General features: G+C 51.4%; 8 protein-coding genes across 8 annotated transcripts; 4 read left to right on the top strand and 4 right to left on the bottom strand.

Annotated features, from left to right (window-relative positions):
- Nucleotides 1-225: 225 nt before the first annotated feature.
- sfh5 (CRAL/TRIO domain protein) lies at nucleotides 226-1,445 on the top strand (the record flags this gene model as incomplete). The annotated part of the gene is made up of 2 exons (XM_022627198.1): nucleotides 226-830; nucleotides 878-1,445. 2 exons carry the CDS (start codon nucleotides 226-228, stop codon nucleotides 1,443-1,445), a joined length of 1,173 nt encoding a protein of 390 aa, XP_022492195.1.
- Nucleotides 1,446-1,944: 499 nt separating this feature from the next.
- On the top strand, nucleotides 1,945-3,382 carry PENARI_c002G11521 (TATA-binding protein-associated factor TAF6; the record flags this gene model as incomplete). The annotated part of the gene is made up of 3 exons (XM_022627927.1): nucleotides 1,945-2,314; nucleotides 2,378-2,796; nucleotides 2,846-3,382. 3 exons carry the CDS (start codon nucleotides 1,945-1,947, stop codon nucleotides 3,380-3,382), a joined length of 1,326 nt encoding a protein of 441 aa, XP_022492863.1.
- A 1,331-nt stretch (nucleotides 3,383-4,713) lies between these two features.
- Nucleotides 4,714-6,251, top strand: PENARI_c002G02558 (adenosylmethionine decarboxylase SPE2; the record flags this gene model as incomplete). The annotated part of the gene is made up of 2 exons (XM_022627319.1): nucleotides 4,714-4,834; nucleotides 4,888-6,251. The coding sequence occupies 2 exons, from the start codon at nucleotides 4,714-4,716 to the stop codon at nucleotides 6,249-6,251; spliced, it is 1,485 nt and encodes a 494-aa protein (XP_022492364.1).
- Nucleotides 6,252-6,982: 731 nt separating this feature from the next.
- On the top strand, nucleotides 6,983-8,208 carry PENARI_c002G09771 (uncharacterized protein; the record flags this gene model as incomplete). The annotated part of the gene is made up of 2 exons (XM_022627816.1): nucleotides 6,983-7,482; nucleotides 7,542-8,208. The coding sequence occupies 2 exons, from the start codon at nucleotides 6,983-6,985 to the stop codon at nucleotides 8,206-8,208; spliced, it is 1,167 nt and encodes a 388-aa protein (XP_022492623.1).
- A 1,600-nt stretch (nucleotides 8,209-9,808) lies between these two features.
- PENARI_c002G08950 (membrane insertase OXA1) lies at nucleotides 9,809-11,402 on the bottom strand (the record flags this gene model as incomplete). Its single annotated transcript, XM_022627765.1, has 3 exons — nucleotides 9,809-10,462; nucleotides 10,515-11,261; nucleotides 11,316-11,402. 3 exons carry the CDS (start codon nucleotides 11,400-11,402, stop codon nucleotides 9,809-9,811), a joined length of 1,488 nt encoding a protein of 495 aa, XP_022492575.1.
- A 354-nt stretch (nucleotides 11,403-11,756) lies between these two features.
- Nucleotides 11,757-12,202, bottom strand: PENARI_c002G01961 (TOM13-domain-containing protein; the record flags this gene model as incomplete). Its single annotated transcript, XM_022627270.1, has 2 exons — nucleotides 11,757-11,873; nucleotides 11,933-12,202. The coding sequence occupies 2 exons, from the start codon at nucleotides 12,200-12,202 to the stop codon at nucleotides 11,757-11,759; spliced, it is 387 nt and encodes a 128-aa protein (XP_022492652.1).
- Nucleotides 12,203-12,511: 309 nt separating this feature from the next.
- PENARI_c002G07093 (tyrosine--tRNA ligase TYS1) lies at nucleotides 12,512-14,103 on the bottom strand (the record flags this gene model as incomplete). Its single annotated transcript, XM_022627619.1, has 7 exons — nucleotides 12,512-12,757; nucleotides 12,820-13,052; nucleotides 13,113-13,179; nucleotides 13,235-13,364; nucleotides 13,441-13,788; nucleotides 13,853-13,865; nucleotides 13,980-14,103. 7 exons carry the CDS (start codon nucleotides 14,101-14,103, stop codon nucleotides 12,512-12,514), a joined length of 1,161 nt encoding a protein of 386 aa, XP_022492627.1.
- A 345-nt stretch (nucleotides 14,104-14,448) lies between these two features.
- On the bottom strand, nucleotides 14,449-18,531 carry PENARI_c002G00193 (phosphoribosylformylglycinamidine synthase; the record flags this gene model as incomplete). The annotated part of the gene is made up of 1 exon (XM_022627142.1): nucleotides 14,449-18,531. The coding sequence occupies one exon, from the start codon at nucleotides 18,529-18,531 to the stop codon at nucleotides 14,449-14,451; it is 4,083 nt and encodes a 1,360-aa protein (XP_022492648.1).
- Between the last annotated feature and the right edge of the window lie 1,975 nt (nucleotides 18,532-20,506).

Raw genomic sequence — 20,506 nt, 5'->3', positions numbered from 1 at the left:
CATGTGATTGGTCTGAGCCGATCTCGGGATCTGCCATGTTTCGAGTAATAGCAATTAGAGAACAAAATTAAGGGAAGTTCTAGACATAGTAATAATAAAGAGGTGAAACTAAATAGGGTGGGGAGATTGATATGTGGCCCGACTATTGACAAGGCAACTACCCCCTGCCCATAACATCCCCCTTATTTCCCTCCTTTGCCATCCTCACATCCTCAGTTCCAAGTCATGTCGGACCAAAAACCAGTTGATTCTGTGCCCGAGCCTAAGCCAGTGGAGGCTGTAGAAGGCGATAAGCCTGAGGTTCCCGTGACTGCGGCGGAAACCCCCGAGGCTGCCAAGGATGAACCCGCGATCAGTGCCCCGGCCAAGCAAGAAGAACCTGCTAAAGACACTACTGCCAGCAATGCAGAGCCCGAAGCTGCTAAGCCTGAAGAAAAGGTCGAGAAGCCTTCCTATCTGACCAAGACCCCGGCGCTCGGCCAGTTCTTTGATCGTCTTCCGGCCGTCCTCACCAGCATCGGACACGATGAGATGTGGGGGGTGCAGCTCAAGGACAGCGCTGACGTTCCTACTGTCAATGTGCTAATCAAGTTCCTGCGCGCCAATGAGGGCAATGTCCAGGCAGCAGAAGAGCAGCTTCGCAAGGCACTCCAATGGCGCAAGGACGTGAACCCGCTGGCGTTGGCCGAGTCGGGAAAGTACAGCGCATCCAAATACGCTGGTCTGGGATACCTGACAACCTACGAAAAAGATGGTCGGCCGCTTGTGTTTACTTGGAACATCTATGGAGCAGTTAAGGACGTCAATGCGACATTCGCAGACTCCGATGAGTACGTTGTCACATCGTTTGACCAGAATTCACGCTGACATTTCCTAGGTTCGTCAAATGGCGTGCCGCTCTCATGGAGCTCGCTGTGCAGGAATTGAAGATGAAGGATGCCACCGAGGTCATTGAGTATGACGGCGAGGACCCATACCAGATGGTTCAGGTTCATGATTACCTGAATGTCAAGTTCCTCCGTATGGATCCCTCTGTGCGGACCGCAACCAAGAAGGTCATTGATGTCTTTGCCACTGCCTATCCCGAACTCCTCAGCGAGAAGTTCTTCGTCAATGTCCCTGCGATCATGGGCTGGATGTTTACTGCCATGAAGCTCATCTTGAGCCGCAACACCACCCGCAAGTTCCACCCCATCACCAACGGTGCCAACCTGGCGCGCGAGTTCCCTGCTTCGGTCTTGGAGCAAATTCCCAAGACCTATGGTGGCAAGGGCCCGGAGTTGAAGGACAGTGCTCGGATTGTTCCCTTGGTTGAAGACAAACCGGAGGACAAAAACGACAAGCAGGAGGATAAAAAGGCTGAGGAGCCTTCTCCAGCTGAGCTCCCAGGGCAGGAAGGCCCCAAGCAGGCTACCCAGGAAGAGCCAAAAGAAAGTGCTCAGTGAATTTGGCTGTCTGTTGTGATACCCAGAGGAGCCGTGAATAATTCTTCGCTCTTGCGTACTGACTTCTGGTCATTTGTGCTCTCTCCCACTTTGTTGTATTGTTATCCTGATATCATTAATTCTACGAAATTGCATTGTTACTTTAATGTGAACCTAGTAGTTAGACCTCGGGTGCGTCCATTGGACCATATGCTGGTACGGGTGACTGCACTGCCACTAGCGCAATCCTTTATCGACAAGCTTTCACCCTGGTGACAATTGTCTATTCAGCTTTCGGTTTTGGTTCAGGGTTATATCTACTTAATTCCCTGAGAGATCTTTCATTCATCGTCTAGCTTTCTGAATCCGCTGGCGGTTCCAGCATGCGACCCGCTTATTAATCCGCCATATATTCGATCCAAGCTCGTCGGCGCCTGTCGCGACACGCCTCACCGTCCGCAACGGATCACTCACGCCTCTCTTTCTCTTACAACTGCAATCGAAATTGTGACTGCCCAGCATGTCCGTCTGGAACCCCGATAACATCCGCGACGTGGCTGAGTCCGTCGGCATCAACAACCTCAACCACGATGTGACCGAGAACCTGGCCCGAGACGTCGAATACCGAGTTGCGCAGGTGCTGGAGGAGGCGCTCAAGTCAATGCGCCATGGAAAGCGCACAGTTCTGACTACACAGGACATCTCGCTGGCCTTGCGCAACCTGGATGTGGAGCCACTGTATGGCTACGACTCGACCCGCCCATTGCGTTTTGGCGAGGCCTCTCTGGGCCCCGGCCAACCGCTATTCTACGTTGAAGATGAGGAGGTGGACTTTGAGAAATTGATCAATGCGCCTTTGCCAAAGGTGCCCCGCGAAGTCTCCTTTACTGGTAAGTGGTTTCCTCTATAATGGAGCTTGATTTCCAGTCATTAACATTCTATCTACTATCTAGCCCACTGGTTGGCTGTAGAAGGTGTGCAACCATCAATCCCCCAGAATCCTACCGCCGCGGACTCTCGCAACCTCGAACTGGTCTCTAAGGGACCAAATGCCAACTCTACACTTTCGGCGATGAGCGGCACAGGCGACGTGTCTGTGAAACCGTTGGTGAAACATGTGCTTTCAAGAGAGCTCCAGCTATACTTCGAGAAGGTCTGCAGCGCGTTCTTGGATGAGACTAGCGAGGATTATCGCACCTCTGGATACTCTAGTCTACGCGAGGACCCAGGTCTGCACCAGCTGGTACCATACTTTGTCCAATTCATTGCCGAAAAGGTCACGCACAGCCTCAAGGATATCTTTGTTCTCACCCAGGTTATGCACATGGCCGAGGCATTGGTCCAGAACCAGTCTCTTTACGTGGATCCCTACGTGAGTAAAGTCTGCCAATAAAGGGGGATTCAGAAGCTAACTATAACAGATTGCCTCGCTTGTGCCCTCTATTCTTACATGCTTGATCGGCCGCCAACTCGGCGGAAATGCCGATCTTGTCGAACAGTTCGCGCTTCGCGATATGGCCGCCTCGCTCCTCAGTCGCATTGCCCAGAAGTACACCCACGCCTCTCACATGCTTAAGCCCCGACTCGTGCGCTCCTGTCTCAAGAGCTTCCTCGACCCTTCCAAGCCGTTCGGTGCTCACTACGGTGCCGTCATTGGAATGCAAGCTATTGGAGGATCTGAAGTAGTTCGAGTTCTTATCGTGCCCAACCTCCGTGAATACAGCAAGCTGCTCAGTGATGGACTGGATGACCCTGCTCGTCGCCCGGCTGCTGAACGCGTTCTGACTGCGCTTGTATCTGTTCTGGCTTCACTGCGGGGCAAGCAGTCCCTGACTAATGGCCATACTGTGACCGATGACCTGCAGGCACGATTGTCTGACGCGGTGGGTGAAATCATTGCATCCAGGATTCTGGAGTCTGGTGAAATGCAGCTGGCGCATATCATTCTCGAGGCCTAAGCCTGTTCGTCTTAAAACAATATTTAGTGTTGCAAAATAGGTCGTGGGCTTTTCGCGGCATGGTGTTAGGGGCGTTCAGGGGGTAATTCTTCCAGAGACATATGGAATTCAATAGTTCTATTGATCAATGCATGCATACCTAGATATCTCTTGTACTGCGTAGAACGATTAACCGTCAGGCACCGGAAAGTGTATTTTGCCTGCCGTCACCGCTCGTGTGCAAACGAGATTACCAGATCCTCGCCCACTTTTTCTTTTCCCCCTCTATCTGGCCAACATCGTCGACAGTCTGTATATTACTGCAGCTTTTGACCTATTTCCATTGGTGTGTTATTTTGCTGGCTCTGTTCAATTCCTTAATCAATCTAACCTGAACCCTGGTGTTACGACAGATTTTGATCCGTCGCCCCACGCCCAGAGCGGGCCCACAGAGAAAATCACTCATACCAACCAAACTGCCGTACCGCAAAACATTTTCGCAACCCTCCCCTCCTCTCGAGGTCAACAAGGCCTAAACAAACCCGCGCCAATCGCCAATTTTAGCGAGAGATCCCCTGTCTATCATTTCGCTACTCCAGAGTAATCAATTGTGATCTCGGGCACTCATTGGGCTACTGGGTGAGACTGTCTGACCGACGCTCTTCCTACACCCCGCCGATGTTCACGACTCTAGCTCTTTGCTACTTCGTGCTCTTTTAAGACGATTTTTGTTTTCGCCTTCCATGAGCTCGAGAGACCTTCTGCGATTCTTGTCTAAGCCCGCGAAGTAGGTCGTCCTTTATTCCTCGACGTGAAAGCCTCGATCCTATGACGTTGGATCAGGCTAGATGGTCAATGCTTTGGTTGCATAAAAAAATGCCTTTCAGTCCTGGAGCAAATCCATTGTCTTAACAATCGCTAATATTTATCTTGTCTCTAGGCCTCGATAACACGACTCCCGTGTTCACAAGCGCGCATCTTCCCAATACTCTTTTTTTTAAAAAGCAGAATTCTCGTCTGCTAGACCCGATACTTTGAACGGTATCGGTATCTTCCAGAACGAGGGTACCGACTGCTAGTCACCATTTCTCTTAGCATCTTCTTCCTCGCCTTCGCGTTTCGCCCTCCTTAGCAGCCCTTTGGACTGTTGGAGATTTCACCTGCCTGGTCTGACCAGTTATTTTTGTTCAAGGGCCTTCTCTTCTCAGACGGGCATCGCCCCCTTGTTCGTCTGGGTAAGTAGACAGTGCTTCTACAGCCTATCGGAGAGTACATAGGGCGGTCCGACGTCACTGTTCCGGCTTCGTTCAACATAACAAGTACAACAGCTTCGGCTAAAACAATCAGCGGAAATGGTCTACGTCGGTATTCCACAGAACTACACCCAGTCGCCGTCCTCGTTCGCGGGGACGCCGTCTCTGACGATCAACTATGAGGCCACTCAGGATCTCGACTCGACCAATGCCTTTGAAGGTTTGTCAAATCTTCCGTGGCCGTGGTTAGCGCATTGCTAATGAATTTTACAGGTCCCGAGAAGCTTCTGGAGGTCTGGTTTGCACCATCTCCTGCTGATCTAGGCGCCGCCGGCCCTGAGGGCCTCAAAAAAGTCCCAGGGGAGATTTGGAAGGACATGCTGGACCTTGTAAACTGCCAGGTACTGTCCGTCATTTCGTCTGATGAAATGGATGCCTACCTTCTATCTGAATCCAGCATGTTTGTCTGGCCGCACAAGTTGATTTTGAAGACTTGCGGAACCACTACTCTTCTTTCGGGTCTCCCGCGCATCTTGGAGATCGCCGCCTTGTTCGCAGGGTTCCCTCGCGCCACTGCCCCTTCATCTCGTGGTATCACGGTGGCCGCGGCTCCTTACAGAGTTTTCTACAGCCGCAAGAACTTCCTGTTCCCTGACCGCCAGCGTGGCCCTCACCGCAGCTGGCGCGATGAGGTGCGCTCTATGGACAAACTGTTTGTCAACGGCAGCGCCTACATGATCGGCAAAATGAATGGGGAGCATTGGTACCTGTACCTCACTGAGCCTGGCACCATGCTCACCCCGCCGGCTAGCCCCAAGGAGGAGATCGAGTTTTCCGAGACCGAGACCAAGGTTCTGACCTTCCCCGAGGCCGCTCCGCGCACTGATTGTGATGAGCACGATGAGACCCTCGAGCTTCTGATGACCGATCTCGACGAAGATAATGCCAAACAGTTTTACTTGGAGAATGCCACCGCCGTGGCCGAGAAGCGCCACCGCGACGCGGATAAGGACGACCACCTGGATGTCTTCAGCAACACCTCCGACATGGATGAGGAGACTGGTGGTATTTTGCCGCCGGAGCTGACCACTGAGGGCCATGCCCTGGGCACCGTCGTCTCTGAGTCGTGCGGCCTGTCCGACGTGTATCCTAAGAGCAAGTTCCCCGATGCTCGCATCGATGCCTATTTGTTCACGCCGTGCGGCTTCTCTGCCAACGGTGTTGTGCCTGCCCCAGATGGCAAGGCTCCGACCCACTACTTTACCGTGCATGTCACGCCGGAGCCTCAGTGCTCGTACGCATCTTTCGAGACCAACGTTCCGCACTCCCAGAACGGCAAGGCCACTGCCGACATCATTCAGCAGGTCGTCGATATCTTCAAGCCTGGCCGTTTCAGCATTACCTTGTTCGAGACCAAGCCTGCGATTGATGAGATTGATGAAGTCGATGGTGTGCATGATCAGCAGCATGCTCAGCGCCACTCTCTCCGCCGCAGCAACAAGATGGAGCAGGTCGATGGCTACCGTCGTGTTGACCGCATTGTCCACGATCTGAACGGTTACGACCTTGTGTTCCGTTACTACGAACGCAATGACTGGAAAGGGGGGGCACCGCGTATTGGAGAGAAGGGCTTCTAACAAGACTCATTCTTGAGTCTTTTGTTCGGGTTCTACTTTCTCTCGCGTTCCGACCTTTCAGTTGTTTGCCACCGTGTCAATTCTGCACTCCATATTTGCACACTGTTTTCGAGTTTTCTTTTCATTTATTTCTGTCAATCTTTTATCGTGTCATAGTACACAGCATCGCATGCTTACTCTCTGAGCGACCTGTCTGTTTTCGATTCCTTCATTTGAAATTTCAATAATAGTTTTAGCACTTTTTATATTAAATTCGATCGAGTTCATGGTCTATTTTATCCCAGAAATCCAGAGCCAAGGAAGTCAATTGTTCATTGTTCAGTACACAGCGCCATTGTAGGGCTGCGATGTATAGTTACTGCATGCGGAAGGCGGTCAGATGCGTCCATATCTCGTGTCTCATCAAACTTGGGTCCTCGACATTGAAGTCCAAGCAGCACTTCTTGTCGAATACCCGTCGCATTCAAAAGATCACTGCGATCTTGACTTTTTAGGCTACTTCCAGCTCAAAGCATTATTGAGCCCAGTTGTAGCCTGTTCTCTACGTTCAGGCCGACTGCAACAGCGGCGCGATATCCGCGGACCTCACGAGAGCTTCAACTAGCGCTCTTCTACCGCTTTCAATCGACCGAACATCATTGCGGCACCTGTCATCACCCATCGCCTTTAATTCGTTATCTTCATAGATTGCGCCTCAGAATTCCGTTACACATCCACCAAACCCCTTCAATATGTCGTCACCACCGCCCTCCAACCCCCTCAAACGACCATCGATCTCCTCCTCCGCCTCACAACCACTCGGCAAAAAGCCGCGCATGCACCCACTGCGCCAAACCTCCTTTCCTGCACATGTGGACGCTGGCGAGCGAAGCTTCGGGGCAACCAGTGATGCCGGAAGCGTGACAGGGAGCTTCACAGGGAGTCTCGGTGGAGCGAGCGCTGATGGAGTCTTTTCTGGTGCAGCAAAGGGCAAGAAGCGAGGGAGAAAAAGCAAAGCCGAGAAAGAGCGTGAACGGGAGCGCGAAGATGCCCTCAGCGCTAGGGCAGGAGATTCCACGCGATTCGGGTCGGTTGATAACGAGGGCTCGGTTCGAGGTGGACCTTCTGGCGGCGGCGGAGGTGGTGGCGGCGGTGCAGATTATGGGGATGATGATGACGACGACGACGAAGGGGAGCTACTAGGGCGGGAAGAGGGTACTACGGATACCGAGGCTGAGAAGAAGAATCTTGCGTACGTTTTTGCCCATTGTTTCTTCTTTTGGTGGTACTGATACTAACTTTCCTGAACAGGATCCTGGTTGACGCTTTCAATCCTATGCAATCAGAGAGATACGACCTCTTCAAGCGAGCGAAGTTGCGCAAGGAAACACTCCGCCGTATCGTCAACCATGCTCTATCACAATCCGTCCCTGCCAGCGTGGTCACCACGGTCAACGGTTTCACCAAGGTCTTCGCCGGTGAAATGATCGAAATGGCACGAACAGTGCAAGCTCAATGGGCTGTCGCACACGATCTAGCCGCACGCGATGCATTCGAGGCTGAAGAAGCTGCAGCCGAAGCCGCAGCACAGGCAAGAGCTGCAGGTTTAACCACAAACTCGAAACCCTCAACACCAACCCCTGGAGGCACCCCAGTCCCCGGCTCTGCCAGTGGTGTCAAGAAAGAGCCTCATGACTCTGACCGCACGCCTGCATCCTCTATCCCCCCTCACCACAACTCTGCACCCTCTTCTCATCCCGCTACTCCTCTCCGTCCTAAACGTGAATTCCGCCCCCCTCCAAACCCACACCGTGGTCAGCTTCTACCCTCACATCTGCGCGAAGCTGTACGGCGCGTCAAGCGTGATGGCGAAGGTGGTGGTGTCGGTTACTCGGGATTGAGTATGGAAAACTTGGGAGTTCGAGGTGCATTCACGTGGAACTCAGGAAGTGCTGGTGGAAGACGGCTGTTTCGATAAATTCGGGATATTCTCATTGTAGGATATCCATACTTTCATGTTTAATAAATAACTTAGCGTTGATGATATGGGCTTCGAGAATTGGAATGACAGACTGGATCTGTATTGTTTCTCTCTTTGACATTACAATGATAGACTTGAAATCTCCCCTGTCATACTCGATGATCTATGTAGCTCGATTCTCGGTTGGACACTTCAACTCAACAATCATACAAACACTACAAGACTGTATTGGCCTGTTGCATCTTTCTATGAAACGATGAGATTTCATAGTCTAGGCGGTCTGTAATTCAATCAGCCACTCGCTTGATCCTACCTGCATTCACCTTCTTAGCCAATCTCAATCTTTTATACAAGTCACACCGCACCATGCCCACGGATTCAACTACCTCCTGCTATCGTAATGGACTGTGACATGTGCCTAGATATTCCTCATCAAACCGAAGAGGATATTTGGGTTCGCAGGACCGAAGATGTTCATCTAGATGGACGACTTTGCACCTGGGTGACATCCTTGCTCCCAGAACGACATCCCTGCCGCCTCGATGGCGGCTTCCTGAACGGCTCCTACAATCTATGCCAACAGCTAATTACTAACAATGGCACTGCAATCCTTCTCTGCTTACCTCGCATTAGCAGTGTTTCTCCGGCGAGGAAGTGGCTATGGAAGTGGCTATGGAAGTGGAACTACTCATTTAATTCGCAAGAAGACGACTATCCCCGTACCACAAATTCATACTCGGGGTCTAGTTGAGACAAACCCACTTGGGTTAAGCCCATTTATTCTGGTGGAGTTTATAGATGGTATTTATCTTAAAGATCTGTTTCTGCGGGCGGAATCAAGGCTACTCAAAGAAGGTGTCGATTTGCGCTATACAGTCGATTTATAGACAAATGGCCAATTTTATGCTGCATCTCTTTAGCATCGATTTCCCCTGTATTGGGAGTCTATCTACGCCCATGGCAGGGTTTTCTGCTCCTATGCGGGCGCTTACATGGAAAGCACATAATATTCTATAGAACGGAGGTGTGAACGTATTTGGTTAGGTTGCCTAATCTTAACGGGTATACTCCCAATGACTAGGCGAATTCAGGTGACAGAGACCTAGGGTTTTCGACGGTCAGCGATTATTTCCAGTATATCATCGGGCAAGACGAATAGCAACTTCAACAGCAGTCTAATTCAATCTGTGGGTAAAAGAATGCAGAATCAAGATTTGCATCTCTAATGATTCCAGAGTCCATGATACCCGAGATGGTAAGTAAAAGTTACAACAACGGCCCAGCAGATGTGATCGTGAGAAGTAAGGACGACCTCACAATCATGGGAGTGGTAGATCTCGAATGGGTCTATGCAGGGCTGTCCGGGCTATGGATTTAAATGTATATCACGGCCTTCACTAGGGTGACCATGAAGAAACTGCCTGAGTACCGAGTCCCCAGTGACCCTAGATCTCAACAAAATATATAAGCCAGTGGAGATGGCAGTCGAAATAGATTCTAATCCCAAATCACAAGTACAAATGCGGTGGCGCCATATTTTACAGTTTGTATAAACATACGTCAATTAAACCCAGGCTTGCTGTCCAAGCGCAACGTCTTAATTGCGCTTCGAAGAGTCTTTTGCCTTCGTCATCTCGTCCCGGAGTCTCGTAATGTGCTCCTTTCTGCGAGCCTGGTTACGCTCGTCACGGATAGCCTTCTCCTCAACACTTCGCTGAGTCTCATATTCCATCGCCCGCTTTTGTTCTTCGGCAGTGAGGCGACCCGTTTGTTTCGTGGGACTGGTGTTCAGTTTCTCCTGGATATCCTTTGCCATACCCTTACCAGCTTCCTTGGCATTGGCCACCCAGCGGTCAACGAGACTGACCTTTCCCGGGGCCCTGTCACCATTATCCTTCTCGGGGAGGTGGAAGCCTTGGGCACGCGCCTTTTCGCGTTCGGCTTTTTCCAACTCAATCCGTTCCATCAGAAGACGAAGGCCCTTGCTGTGGGTATTCTTGGTGAGGTTAGACAGGTGCTTCATTCCAGCGTCTGTCTTGTTGACCATTGTCATGTCCATCCATTGCCGGAATTTTTCCGAGTTGATGAGGTACGTTTGGCCAAGACCCCATGCACCGGTTACGACGAAGTAAAGCTGTAAGGCGGAAGGCATGAAAGCCATGAAAACAAAAGAAACGGTAGGAAGGCCGTAGATTAGGGCCTTTCCTGCAGACGAGTTCAAGACGGGCATTGTGCCAGCTTCTCCTCCTTTCTGTTCCACAGTCAGCACGGCATTTGCTTCAACATTATATGATCAAACTTACCTTGAGAACCACCATCAGCATGGCCGCAGACATGACCGGCAGCAAATATGTCGGATCAGCAATAGTGAGGTCATTAATCCAGGCGACAGATTCAGAGGCCACAGCGGGTACGGGTAAACTAGTCATTCCTCGCACGACACGGAAGGTACCATAACCAAGCGGGATTTGCGCCATGGGAACGAACGACTTCCATGCGACAATTCCCTCCCGCTTGTGAATCTCAGACAACTCAGCCCTTGCCATCTGAGCATCTTGCTGGTTACCGTTGCGCGTTCCCTCGACCATTCTCGTGCGAATTGGGTCGGTCTCTTCCTTGACGTTCCTCATCTTGGCTCCCATACTAGCGGCATCCATGACTGGCTTCAACAGAAGTAGACGGGTAATGACACCAGCAGCCACGATACTAGCCCACCAGGGCATGCCTGTCCAGATGTGCACGTGTTCGATCAGCCATTGAATCATGGACGAAGGGCCCCAGCCGTAATCCAGTCCAAGCTCCTTGAGATATCCAATGCGCTCGGGAATGGTTGTGATGTCAAAAAGGTCTGATGTATTTGACCATTCGGAATTTGTTGCCTTATCGGCGATTTCGGTGGGTGGTTGGTTCGAGGACGTAGAGTTGAAACGAATTGCGGCCGGACCGATGGCGGCCGGTGCCATGCGCCAGGGGGCATTTCCGGACAGTGCCGACTTAAATTGTCCCCGGTTGGCGGGGAAGCGAAGCGATTGGGACCGGAAGGTCGAGATCTGCGAAATCCAGTCAGTCAATGTTTTTGGTCCGAGAAGTCACGGGGAACGAACAGATCGAGTGGACCGGGACATGGCAGCCACCCGCTGACGAGCAAACGCCGCGGTAACATTGGGCCCTTTCAGGCCAACAGGTCCCATCATTGTAGTGGGAGGTGGAAAAGCGAGTGATGGGGACGCAGTTGATGCGGAAGAGAGTCTCCTGCCTCTCTCGGCGCGACTTTTTTCTGCCGGGCGGAGCGGTAAACAACCCGGATCATGGCTACGGGTCAAGGTACAGGGGACTCGGGGATTCTAAACAGAGGTAGATTCGGGGATATTCTGATATTTTCATAAAGAGCTTGCGTATCCTAATTCGCCAAACGCCACCCAGTTCAACGGGTCTATGTACACAGACTTCAGGTGTACACAGAGGTATCAATCACAAATCAAAGATGCTTCGGTTTTGTGTTCCGTGTAAATGCTTCAACGGACCAAATAGTTGAGGGAAATGCTTTACTCCAGAGATGCGGTATCCTTCAGTCCAGCAGGGGTGCGTCTCCGCTCTGAAGGAAGCTCCCGAAGCTCAACTCCAGGACCCACTGAGTGTGACCGGCGATATGTAGGGAAGATCTGTGAGGAGTGATTGTCAGTCGTGAGGTTTGCGTAGCATTGAATCATATCATGCATACCTTGGTGTTAGACCACCCCAGCCGGAAGGCAGCCTCATGTGCGAACAACTCGCCAAAACCAAGCATCAAGCCGTTGACAAAAGGGAGGAAGAGGTTGATAGCTGCACCGCGTAGGATACCCCAGATAGTTGGCGGTTTGTAGAGAATCATAGGCGAGCTTGTGGATGAAGAGGACATCTCATGGTTCGCGGAGTAGTTCTCGGAGTCGGAGGGGACAGTCATGGTAGAGTCGTAGAGCTCGGCCGGCGAGGCGCTGGTATCGGAGGCCATGGCGAGGATTAAGTTATATTATTATCGGCACAGGGTAGGCTGGAGGTGTTGGTGTTGACTCTTGATCGCAACGCCAGGGTTAAAGAGGGCCTATTTGTTTTAAGTTGACACGATGAGCGGCATCAAACTGGATTATGTCAGCACTTTTTCATCCCGCCGCCAATTAAGGTTCCACATTGTAAGCCCTACAATGTCTACATATACTTTTCAGGCCTAGTTTAATTGGTCTTCAAGGAGATCAGAAAATGAAAGGCGTAAATATTGCTTTGTGGTATCTGCTATGCACTATATTCTTTCACAAATCTAGGTCTATTGTGCTGAAGGCTCAGCGCCATCAGTAGTTGGCTTAGCTGCTTCACCAGCCTCCGGCTTGGCACCGGGGAAACGAGAGCCCTTGTCCTTAGGCTTCTTCACCTTCTTGTGCACAACGGGAGGGGGGTAAGCCTTCAATGCAATCTCCTGCCACTCGGTGTCAGTCTCGTAGGCAGCCTGGATAGGCGCCATAAGTTCGACCAGGCCAGCGGCAACAGCAGGCTTCAGTAGTTGTGGGGTCAACTATAACGGCGTCAGTACTCAATCCTAAGTTCTCGATCAGGGTATACCATAGGTGAACATACAATATCGTTTGTGTAATCGTCATGGAGCTGCTTGATATCGGTGTAGACCAAGGGCTCTGCATCTCTACGCTCGACCCGGAACTCTTTGTTGCCCCTCAGAGCGGCAGCTGGAAGCAGGATGAATTCGACTAGTGCAACGATACCATTGCCTTCAACGATCTTAGGGAATGCCTCTGCCTTGCGAATCTTCTTCGTAACGGTGTCGGCGTTGTCAAGAAGATCGATTTTACTATCTATTCGGCCATTAGTATTGATTGAAATAGACATAGAGACCCGGGGAGGGGAAAACATACTTTCTTCACTAGAGCTCATCTTTCCGCCAGAGAGGCCTGCAACCATAGGGTTGAGCAGGTGGGCACGCTAGACTTCTATAAGCTTCCAAGGTTGCGATAGGCTTTTATGTCAATGATCTTACCTCGCGGTATCCAATCTTAGGAAGCCACTCCTTGGCGGCAACAAACAGCTTGCGCTGATCGATACCACCTAATTGGGCGTCAACCTTGAGGTGCTCTTCATCAAGGACCTGGAGAACTGGGTACAACAGTCTAGTGATTGTTAGTTAGGATGAGCCGAGGCAAATTAGAGCCTACCTAGGTAGGCAAATTAGTAGAATATCCTTACCCACTCAGAGGCGCATTGCCAGTCTGCTTAACGACCTCAGCACCAGCCTTCTTTGCCTGTACTTCAGAGACAACTGAAGACAGCTTGTAGACATCCATGACATATTCAGGGCTCTTCTGGTAGGAGCTGCCTAGAACAAATTCGAGTTTCTCGGTGGGCACGCCGACAGACTTCAGGATCGCCGTGATAACCTTCGAGTAGTATTTCGCGCGGTTTTCGACGAGTTCGAGAGGTGCCTTAAGGTTGTCGAGGAAGGCGTGAATGTCGGCGAGGAGGATGACAACGTCGCACCCTGCAGCTAGCAATTCGGCGATCTTGAGGGCAGGGCTGTAGTATCCGGTATGTGGGCTAGAGAAACACGACGTTAACACAACGTCCCTGGCCATTTAACAGTCCCGGTGTTGTAACTTACCGTCCAGTCGTAGCTTTAGGTCGAAAAAGAGAGATATGTTAGCGTTTAATCCCCGTGTGGGCAATTTCTAGCCCGGTAATAGGTATTGCAATGCAATGATCGGCGATTGCCGCGTCGATGAACATACCGGTACCCCAGTAAATTCGGGGGTTGCGACCCTCGGCCAAGACCTTCTGGATGATCTCAGGGTCCAGAACCTCAGCGAGGTTGTTAGTGATCAGATCGTATCTTGCCTGAGCCGCGGAATCCATGATTGAAGTCGGAATTGGGGGAGTGTAGAAGTGAAGAGGCGCAACAAAGAAAAGGTGGGATAGATTTTTGACTCACCCCACCAAATTTGGAACGGGAGCCAGGGATCGGCCGTATCGGAACCGTTCCGTACAGCGATAAGCCCTTAATACTCCGTGTTCTGACTACATCTGCATAATATTTATATGAAATATATTTGGAAGTAAACGTGGATTGCTCAATTTTGGTATATACGGGTTGGGGGCGGGGTCATTTTTTGGCTTTTCTTTAACGCCACCAAGAAAAATATAGACAAGAACTTAAAAAAAAGGAAATAAATTGTAAAGCTTCGTAAATGAGGACATATTTTAGCCGACCCAGCGTCTGGCGCTGTAGAAGATACGTCCCCAAGGACCAATGTCGCCCCAGTTCTCGGCGTTCGGGGGCAACCAGCTGGCAATGCCGTTCATAACAGTACGCTCGGGGTGAGGCATGATGGCCAAGACACGACCGTCAGGGCTGCGAATACCAGCAATACCCTCGGGAGAGCCGTTGGGGTTGAAGGGATACTTCATGGTAGGCTTGAGGGAGTTGTTGTCGACAAAGCGAACGGGGGCAAGACCCTCGCGAACGAAGTCGGAGGCCGAGATACCCCGGGAGCCGGCGAAGGAGGCACGACCCTCGCCGTGAGCAACGGCAATAGGGAGCGAAGTACCATCCATGCCGTGGAAGAAGACACTGGGGTTGGAGGGGTCGGGGTCGGAGATGCGGGCCATGCAGACACGGCCTTCGTATTGCTCGCTGGTATTGCGCTCGAAGCTAGGCCAGTAGTCGGCACCGGGGATCAGATCCTTGACACGAGACAGGAACTGACAACCGTTGCAGACACCCAGGGCGAAGGTATCGGGTCGCTCGAAGAAGGATTGGAACTCCTTGCGGGTGTTGTCGTGCAGCAGAACAGACTTAGCCCAGCCCTGACCGGCACCCAAGACGTCACCGTATGAGAAACCACCACAGGCCGCGAGACCGGCAAAGCTGGCAAGGGAAACACGGCCAGAAATGATGTCGGTCATGTGAACATCGACGGCGGAGAAGCCAGCGGTGTTGAAGGCAAAGGCCATCTCGGCTTGACTGTTAACACCCTGCTCGCGAAGAATGGCAACGCGAGGCTTGTTGGCGAAGGGAGAGTACTGGGAAAGACTGGTCATCATGGGCAAGCCCTTGTCCTTGGGGTCAAATGTAGGGTTCCACGAGAGACCAGCGTTTGCATCGTCAAGAATGTTGGCATACTCCTGCTCGGCACAGTCGGCGTTGTCACGCATCTTCTGCATGTGGTAGGAGGTCTTGGCCCAGGTTTGCTGGAGGTTGGAACGGGTGTTGCGGTAGACAAGGGAGGCCTTGTGGTAGATCACAAGGCTCTGCTTGGGTTGCTCAGAGACTCGTCCGATCTTGTGAATCAGACCAGGAGGAGGACCGCAGGTGGCGAAGCATGAGCGGAACTGGATCTCGTGCTCCTTGCGGACCTGGAAGACAGCACCGAGCTCTTCGTTGAAGAGGGACTCGATGACATCCTGGGTGTGGAAAGAGGAGCAAATGTTGTCGAGCATGATCTCAACACCGCAACGGCCAGCGAACATCATCTCGGCGAGGGTAGTCAGAAGACCACCATCGGAGCGGTCGTGGTAGGCCAGGACAATTCCGGATTCCTGGAGTTGCTGAGTAGCATCGAAGAAGTCGCGGAGGATATCAACGTCACGAACGTCGGGGCACTCGGCGCCAACTTCGTTGAAGACCTGGGCAAGTGCGGATCCACCAAGGGTCTTGCGGCCGAACGAGAGGTCAACAAACATGAGGACAGTCTCACCAACGTCTTCGAATCTGCGAAGAGTCGGGGTCCAGGTCTTGGTGATATCGCCAACGGGGGCGAAGGAAGAGACGACAAGGGACATGGGGGCAGTGACCTCCTTGGCCTCGTTGGAAGCCTCGTCCTTCCACTTCATCTTCATGGACATAGAGTCCTTGCCTACGGGGATACTGATGCCAAGCTTCGGGCAAAGGTCCAAGCCAATAGCCTCAACGGCCTCGTAAATAGCAGCTCCCTCACCAGGGTGGCTACCAGCACACATCCAGTTTGCTGAGAGCTTCACTTGGCTGAGACGCTCCACAAGATCAGAGGCAGCCAAGTTCATGAGGGACTCAGCAACAGCCATGCGAGCAGAAGCAGCCGCGGAGATCAAAGCCAGGGTAGGCTTCTCACCCATGGCGAAAGCCTCACCGGTCTTCATACCCTGAGCCAGGGAGGTAGCAGTGACGGAAACATCCGACACGGGAGTCTGCCACTTGCCGACCATCTGGTCACGGGCTGTGAGACCGCCGACGGTGCGGTCACCGATGGTAATCAGGAAAGACTTGGAGCCAACTGCTGGCAGAGACAAGACTCTCTTGACGGCTTCATCAACAAGCTCCACCTTGGAGGTAAGAGATGGAAGATACTTGGTGAGGCTGGAATCGACGGCGGGCAGCTTAAGCTTCCGCGAATCGACAGTCCGGGTCATGCGTGGGGGCTTTCCGAAGAGAACGGACAGAGGCAGGTCAATGGGGGATGGGTATTCCTTGGACTCGCGGTCGAGGAGAATGAGTCTCTTCTCCTCCTCGGAGGTGCCACCTCCGCGGCCAACGACGGAGAAGCCACAGCGCTCGCGCTGAGCGATAGCAGTGAACTTGTTCATGCTGTCTTCACCAACAGCCATGACATAGCGCTCCTGGGCTTCGCAGCACCAGATTTGCATGGGGCTCATGCTGCGGTCGGTGTTGTCAATCTCACGAAGCTCAAAGGTAGCACCCAAGCCTGAGTCGTGAATCAGCTCGGGGAGCGCGTTGGACAAACCACCAGCGCCGACATCGTGAATGAACTTGATGGGGTTGTTGTCTCCCATGGCCACACAGGCATTGATAACCTCCTGGGCTCTCCGCTGGACCTCAGCATTGCCTCTTTGAACACTGGCAAAGTCGAGGTCGGCGGATCCTTCACCAGAAGCGATACTGGAAGCAGCACCACCTCCAAGACCAATAAGCATAGCGGGTCCACCGAGAACAACGAGGAAAGCACCGGGCTTGACAACCTCGGGGTGCTTGATGGCATGCTGAGGGCGGACAGTTCCGACACCACCAGCAATCATGATGGGCTTGTGGTATCCTCGCACTTCCTTCTCGCCATTGCCGACATCAATCTCGGTGAGTAAAGTACGGAAATATCCACCAATGCAAGGGCGACCGAACTCGTTGTTGAAGGCAGCACTGCCGATGGGTGCCTCCATCATGATGTCCAAGGCGCTGGCAATGTGGTTCGGCTTGCCCACATCGAGCTCCCAAGGCTGCTTCAGGTCTGGAATCAACAGATCAGACACACAGTAGCCAGAGAGCCCAGCTTTAGGGCGCGATCCACGACCGACGGCTCCCTCGTCACGAATCTCTCCACCGGATCCGGTAGCTGCGCCAGGGTAGGGCGAGACAGCAGTGGGGTGGTTGTGAGTTTCAACTTTGGCCAAAAAGTGAACGACTTCCTTGGTGTGCATCCATTCTCCGGTGGTTGGGTTGGGGGCCCAGAAAGCGGCCTCGGGACCCTCCAGCACGGCGGCATTGTCACTGTAGGCACTGACGGTGTGATCCGGGTGCTTCTTGTGTGTGTTGCGGATCATGGCGAAAAGGCTGTTGGGCATCGGCTTACCATCGATCACCCAGGAAGCATTGAACTGCTTGTGTCGGCAGTGCTCTGAGTTGACCTGAGCAAACATGAACAGCTCGACATCAGTGGGGTCACGAGCAATGGCGCCGTTGGGGCCATATGCCTCAGCCAGATAATCGATCTCTGATTCGTCGAGGGCCAGACCCAGCTCGATGTTTGCCTCTTGAAGAATCTCCTTGGGGGACTTGGTGCCGCCCTGGAGGGAGATGGTCTTGAGGGGTTGGGGAGCGTGCTCGGAGAACATCAGCTTCAGATCAGGCTCATCGTTACCGATAATTTGAGTCATCCGATCATGGAGGATATCCATATAATCCGACTTGTAATCCTCCACACTGTTCCGAAGGCAGGAAATCTTCATACCCCGCTCAATCCGCTTGACGTACTTCTGCAGGCCACAGACGTGCGAAATGCCTGTTGCCTGGGAGCTCCATGGCGAAATGGTACCGGTGCGTGGGAAGATGTAGAAGGTATCGAATTGACCGTCGGTGGACTCGAAGGTGGGAGGGACGTCCGTAATATCACCGTACCGGAGCAATTGCTCAAGCACGGCACGCTGTGGCTCGTCCAACGGTTGGGTGGTGTGCACATAGTGAATCCACTGGGCCCGAACATCCTGGACACCAATGCTGGCAGCAACAGCATGTCCACGAGAACGGGAGAAGGCCACGGAGCCCGGGATGGCCAGGAAGTTATCGGTTGAAGTCATTTTGAAGATGCGTGGGGCTCTCCCAATGAGTCAATCAGACACAGGGAGATGAGAAATAAAATCTCCTAAAATCAAGGGAGATTGAGTGGCTCAAGACCTCTCTCAAGTAGTGGACTTGAGATCGCTAGAGGAGACTGGCGATGACTCTATCGCTTTTTTTGTAAAAAAATGAGTGGCCCCGCCCTAGGCCCAATGCGGCTTATCTAAAATTATCACGTGCCGATAGAGACATTTATACTTCCTACTAAAAACCCTAAATTTTCGCAAGTTTCGCGGTGATTGCTTCCTTTTAGGCATTGCAGTGGAAGATTTATTATTGGGAAACATTATGTGGATCATTGTCAATCTTGAAGTGCCGGCCGGGTGGCCAGCTGCAGAGCGTTGTTCCCCGGTAGAAAAGTGCGGGGAGATCTGAGACAATACAGGTAACATTTGAGGGCAAGCAACCCAGCCTTGTCAATAAACAATTAGCAACGGAAGAACTATCAAAATACTCGTATGACAGTACTCAAGCATCCTCTTATTTCATAAAAGCAAAGTTAAAAAAAAAAAAAAAATTACTAGCCGCCTCCTCGCGGGTTTCAAAATCTATGAAATTGTCGGGCTTTCTTTTGAGCTACTTTTACAATTACTGATATTCTACAAATGTTTCAGTTACAATGTCTTCTTCTGTTTAAAGTTTACTTTCAACAAGCACTCTAGCTACATCTCTATGCATGGGATGTTCCGCTTCATTGGAGGCTCTAGATAGTAATAGTGCTAGGGAGCCAACACTGCTCACTCATTCTTTCATTTGTAGATAATTGACAGAAAGGAATAGGTTGGAATCGAGATTGAGCTTGGTTTTGACATAGTGATTAAGGTATTTTGTGGAGTGTTTGCCAATTCAGTAATATATTTCTACCAGGTGGTACTACCAACTCCAGGAAGAAACACTACAAAAACAAGTTGAAAGTCCCTATATCAGTGAGAATCAGCTGGTATCATTATCGAATCTTATACCCTCTCAAGTCTAGATCTAGTGACCGAGGACGTAGAAAGAAAAATGCAAGAACATGAAGATGACCCTAACCCTGTTACCACGGACGGAGTGTACAGCATGCTTTGACAAATTACAATTTCGTTTCACTTCTCTGCAGGTTCACAATGATTCTTCAGGTTATGTCCTATACATGCTCTTTTGGGGCGCGTCAGTCCATGCCCATGTCTCTCGGGATAGGTCATATTGTTGTCAATGCGCCGCTAACTTGGTTGAGCTATAGGGGGAACCTGACTAACTACACCGACATAGAATACTTGATAGCACGTGTCTAGGACTTTCGCGTGGAGCACTTTGACTTTGATAAATTTACGGACCGGTTGGAGACATGTACAAGTATGACGACTTGGGAAACGAATACTCCATAGAGGCAAGGTAAGGCTCATAGACCTACGACGTGGGTCTCCATCTGGTGTAGACATAAAACTCTATCGCCAGCTAACACGATCCCTGGACAGTGGGTCAGCATTCTTTGTTCCTTTCCGTCCTTTTGTAGATATCGGTGCATATTACCGGATACGGACACCCAAAGAATTACCACATTGGGACTATATCATGCGAGGCGGATCTTGATTCTCCGCCACCACGAGTTTTTCGTGTTCTAGATCTTTACCTCATATTTTCCTCATGATATTTTCAAGGAGGATTGATATCAAACTTGACTGGGTACAGTGTATAGAATGTCTCAATTTGGAAAACCCCCAAGTTCTATTTGCTTGGCTAATAAGTAACACAAGCCTGGTGCATTGGAGCTAAGAAAAGTCAGATATATGATGCCAAGAGTAAGCTTTCGCTCATTTCCGTTATTTTATGGGCTATCGCATTATCAAAAAGAAGCGTAAATTGAGGATACACGACGTTTACATAAGATTGCCTATTCCCCCGACACCAGTCTTTCCAACCTATCCCCCACTGATCTAGCTCCGATAAGTGGTG

The sequence above is a fragment of the Penicillium arizonense genome, assembly GCF_001773325.1.
Source record: "Penicillium arizonense strain CBS 141311 chromosome Unknown PENARI_contig002, whole genome shotgun sequence".
Classification (NCBI taxonomy): Eukaryota; Fungi; Ascomycota; class Eurotiomycetes; order Eurotiales; family Aspergillaceae; genus Penicillium; species Penicillium arizonense.
Note: the sequence above shows the minus strand (reverse complement) of the source record. Positions and strands in the feature narration are given on the sequence as shown.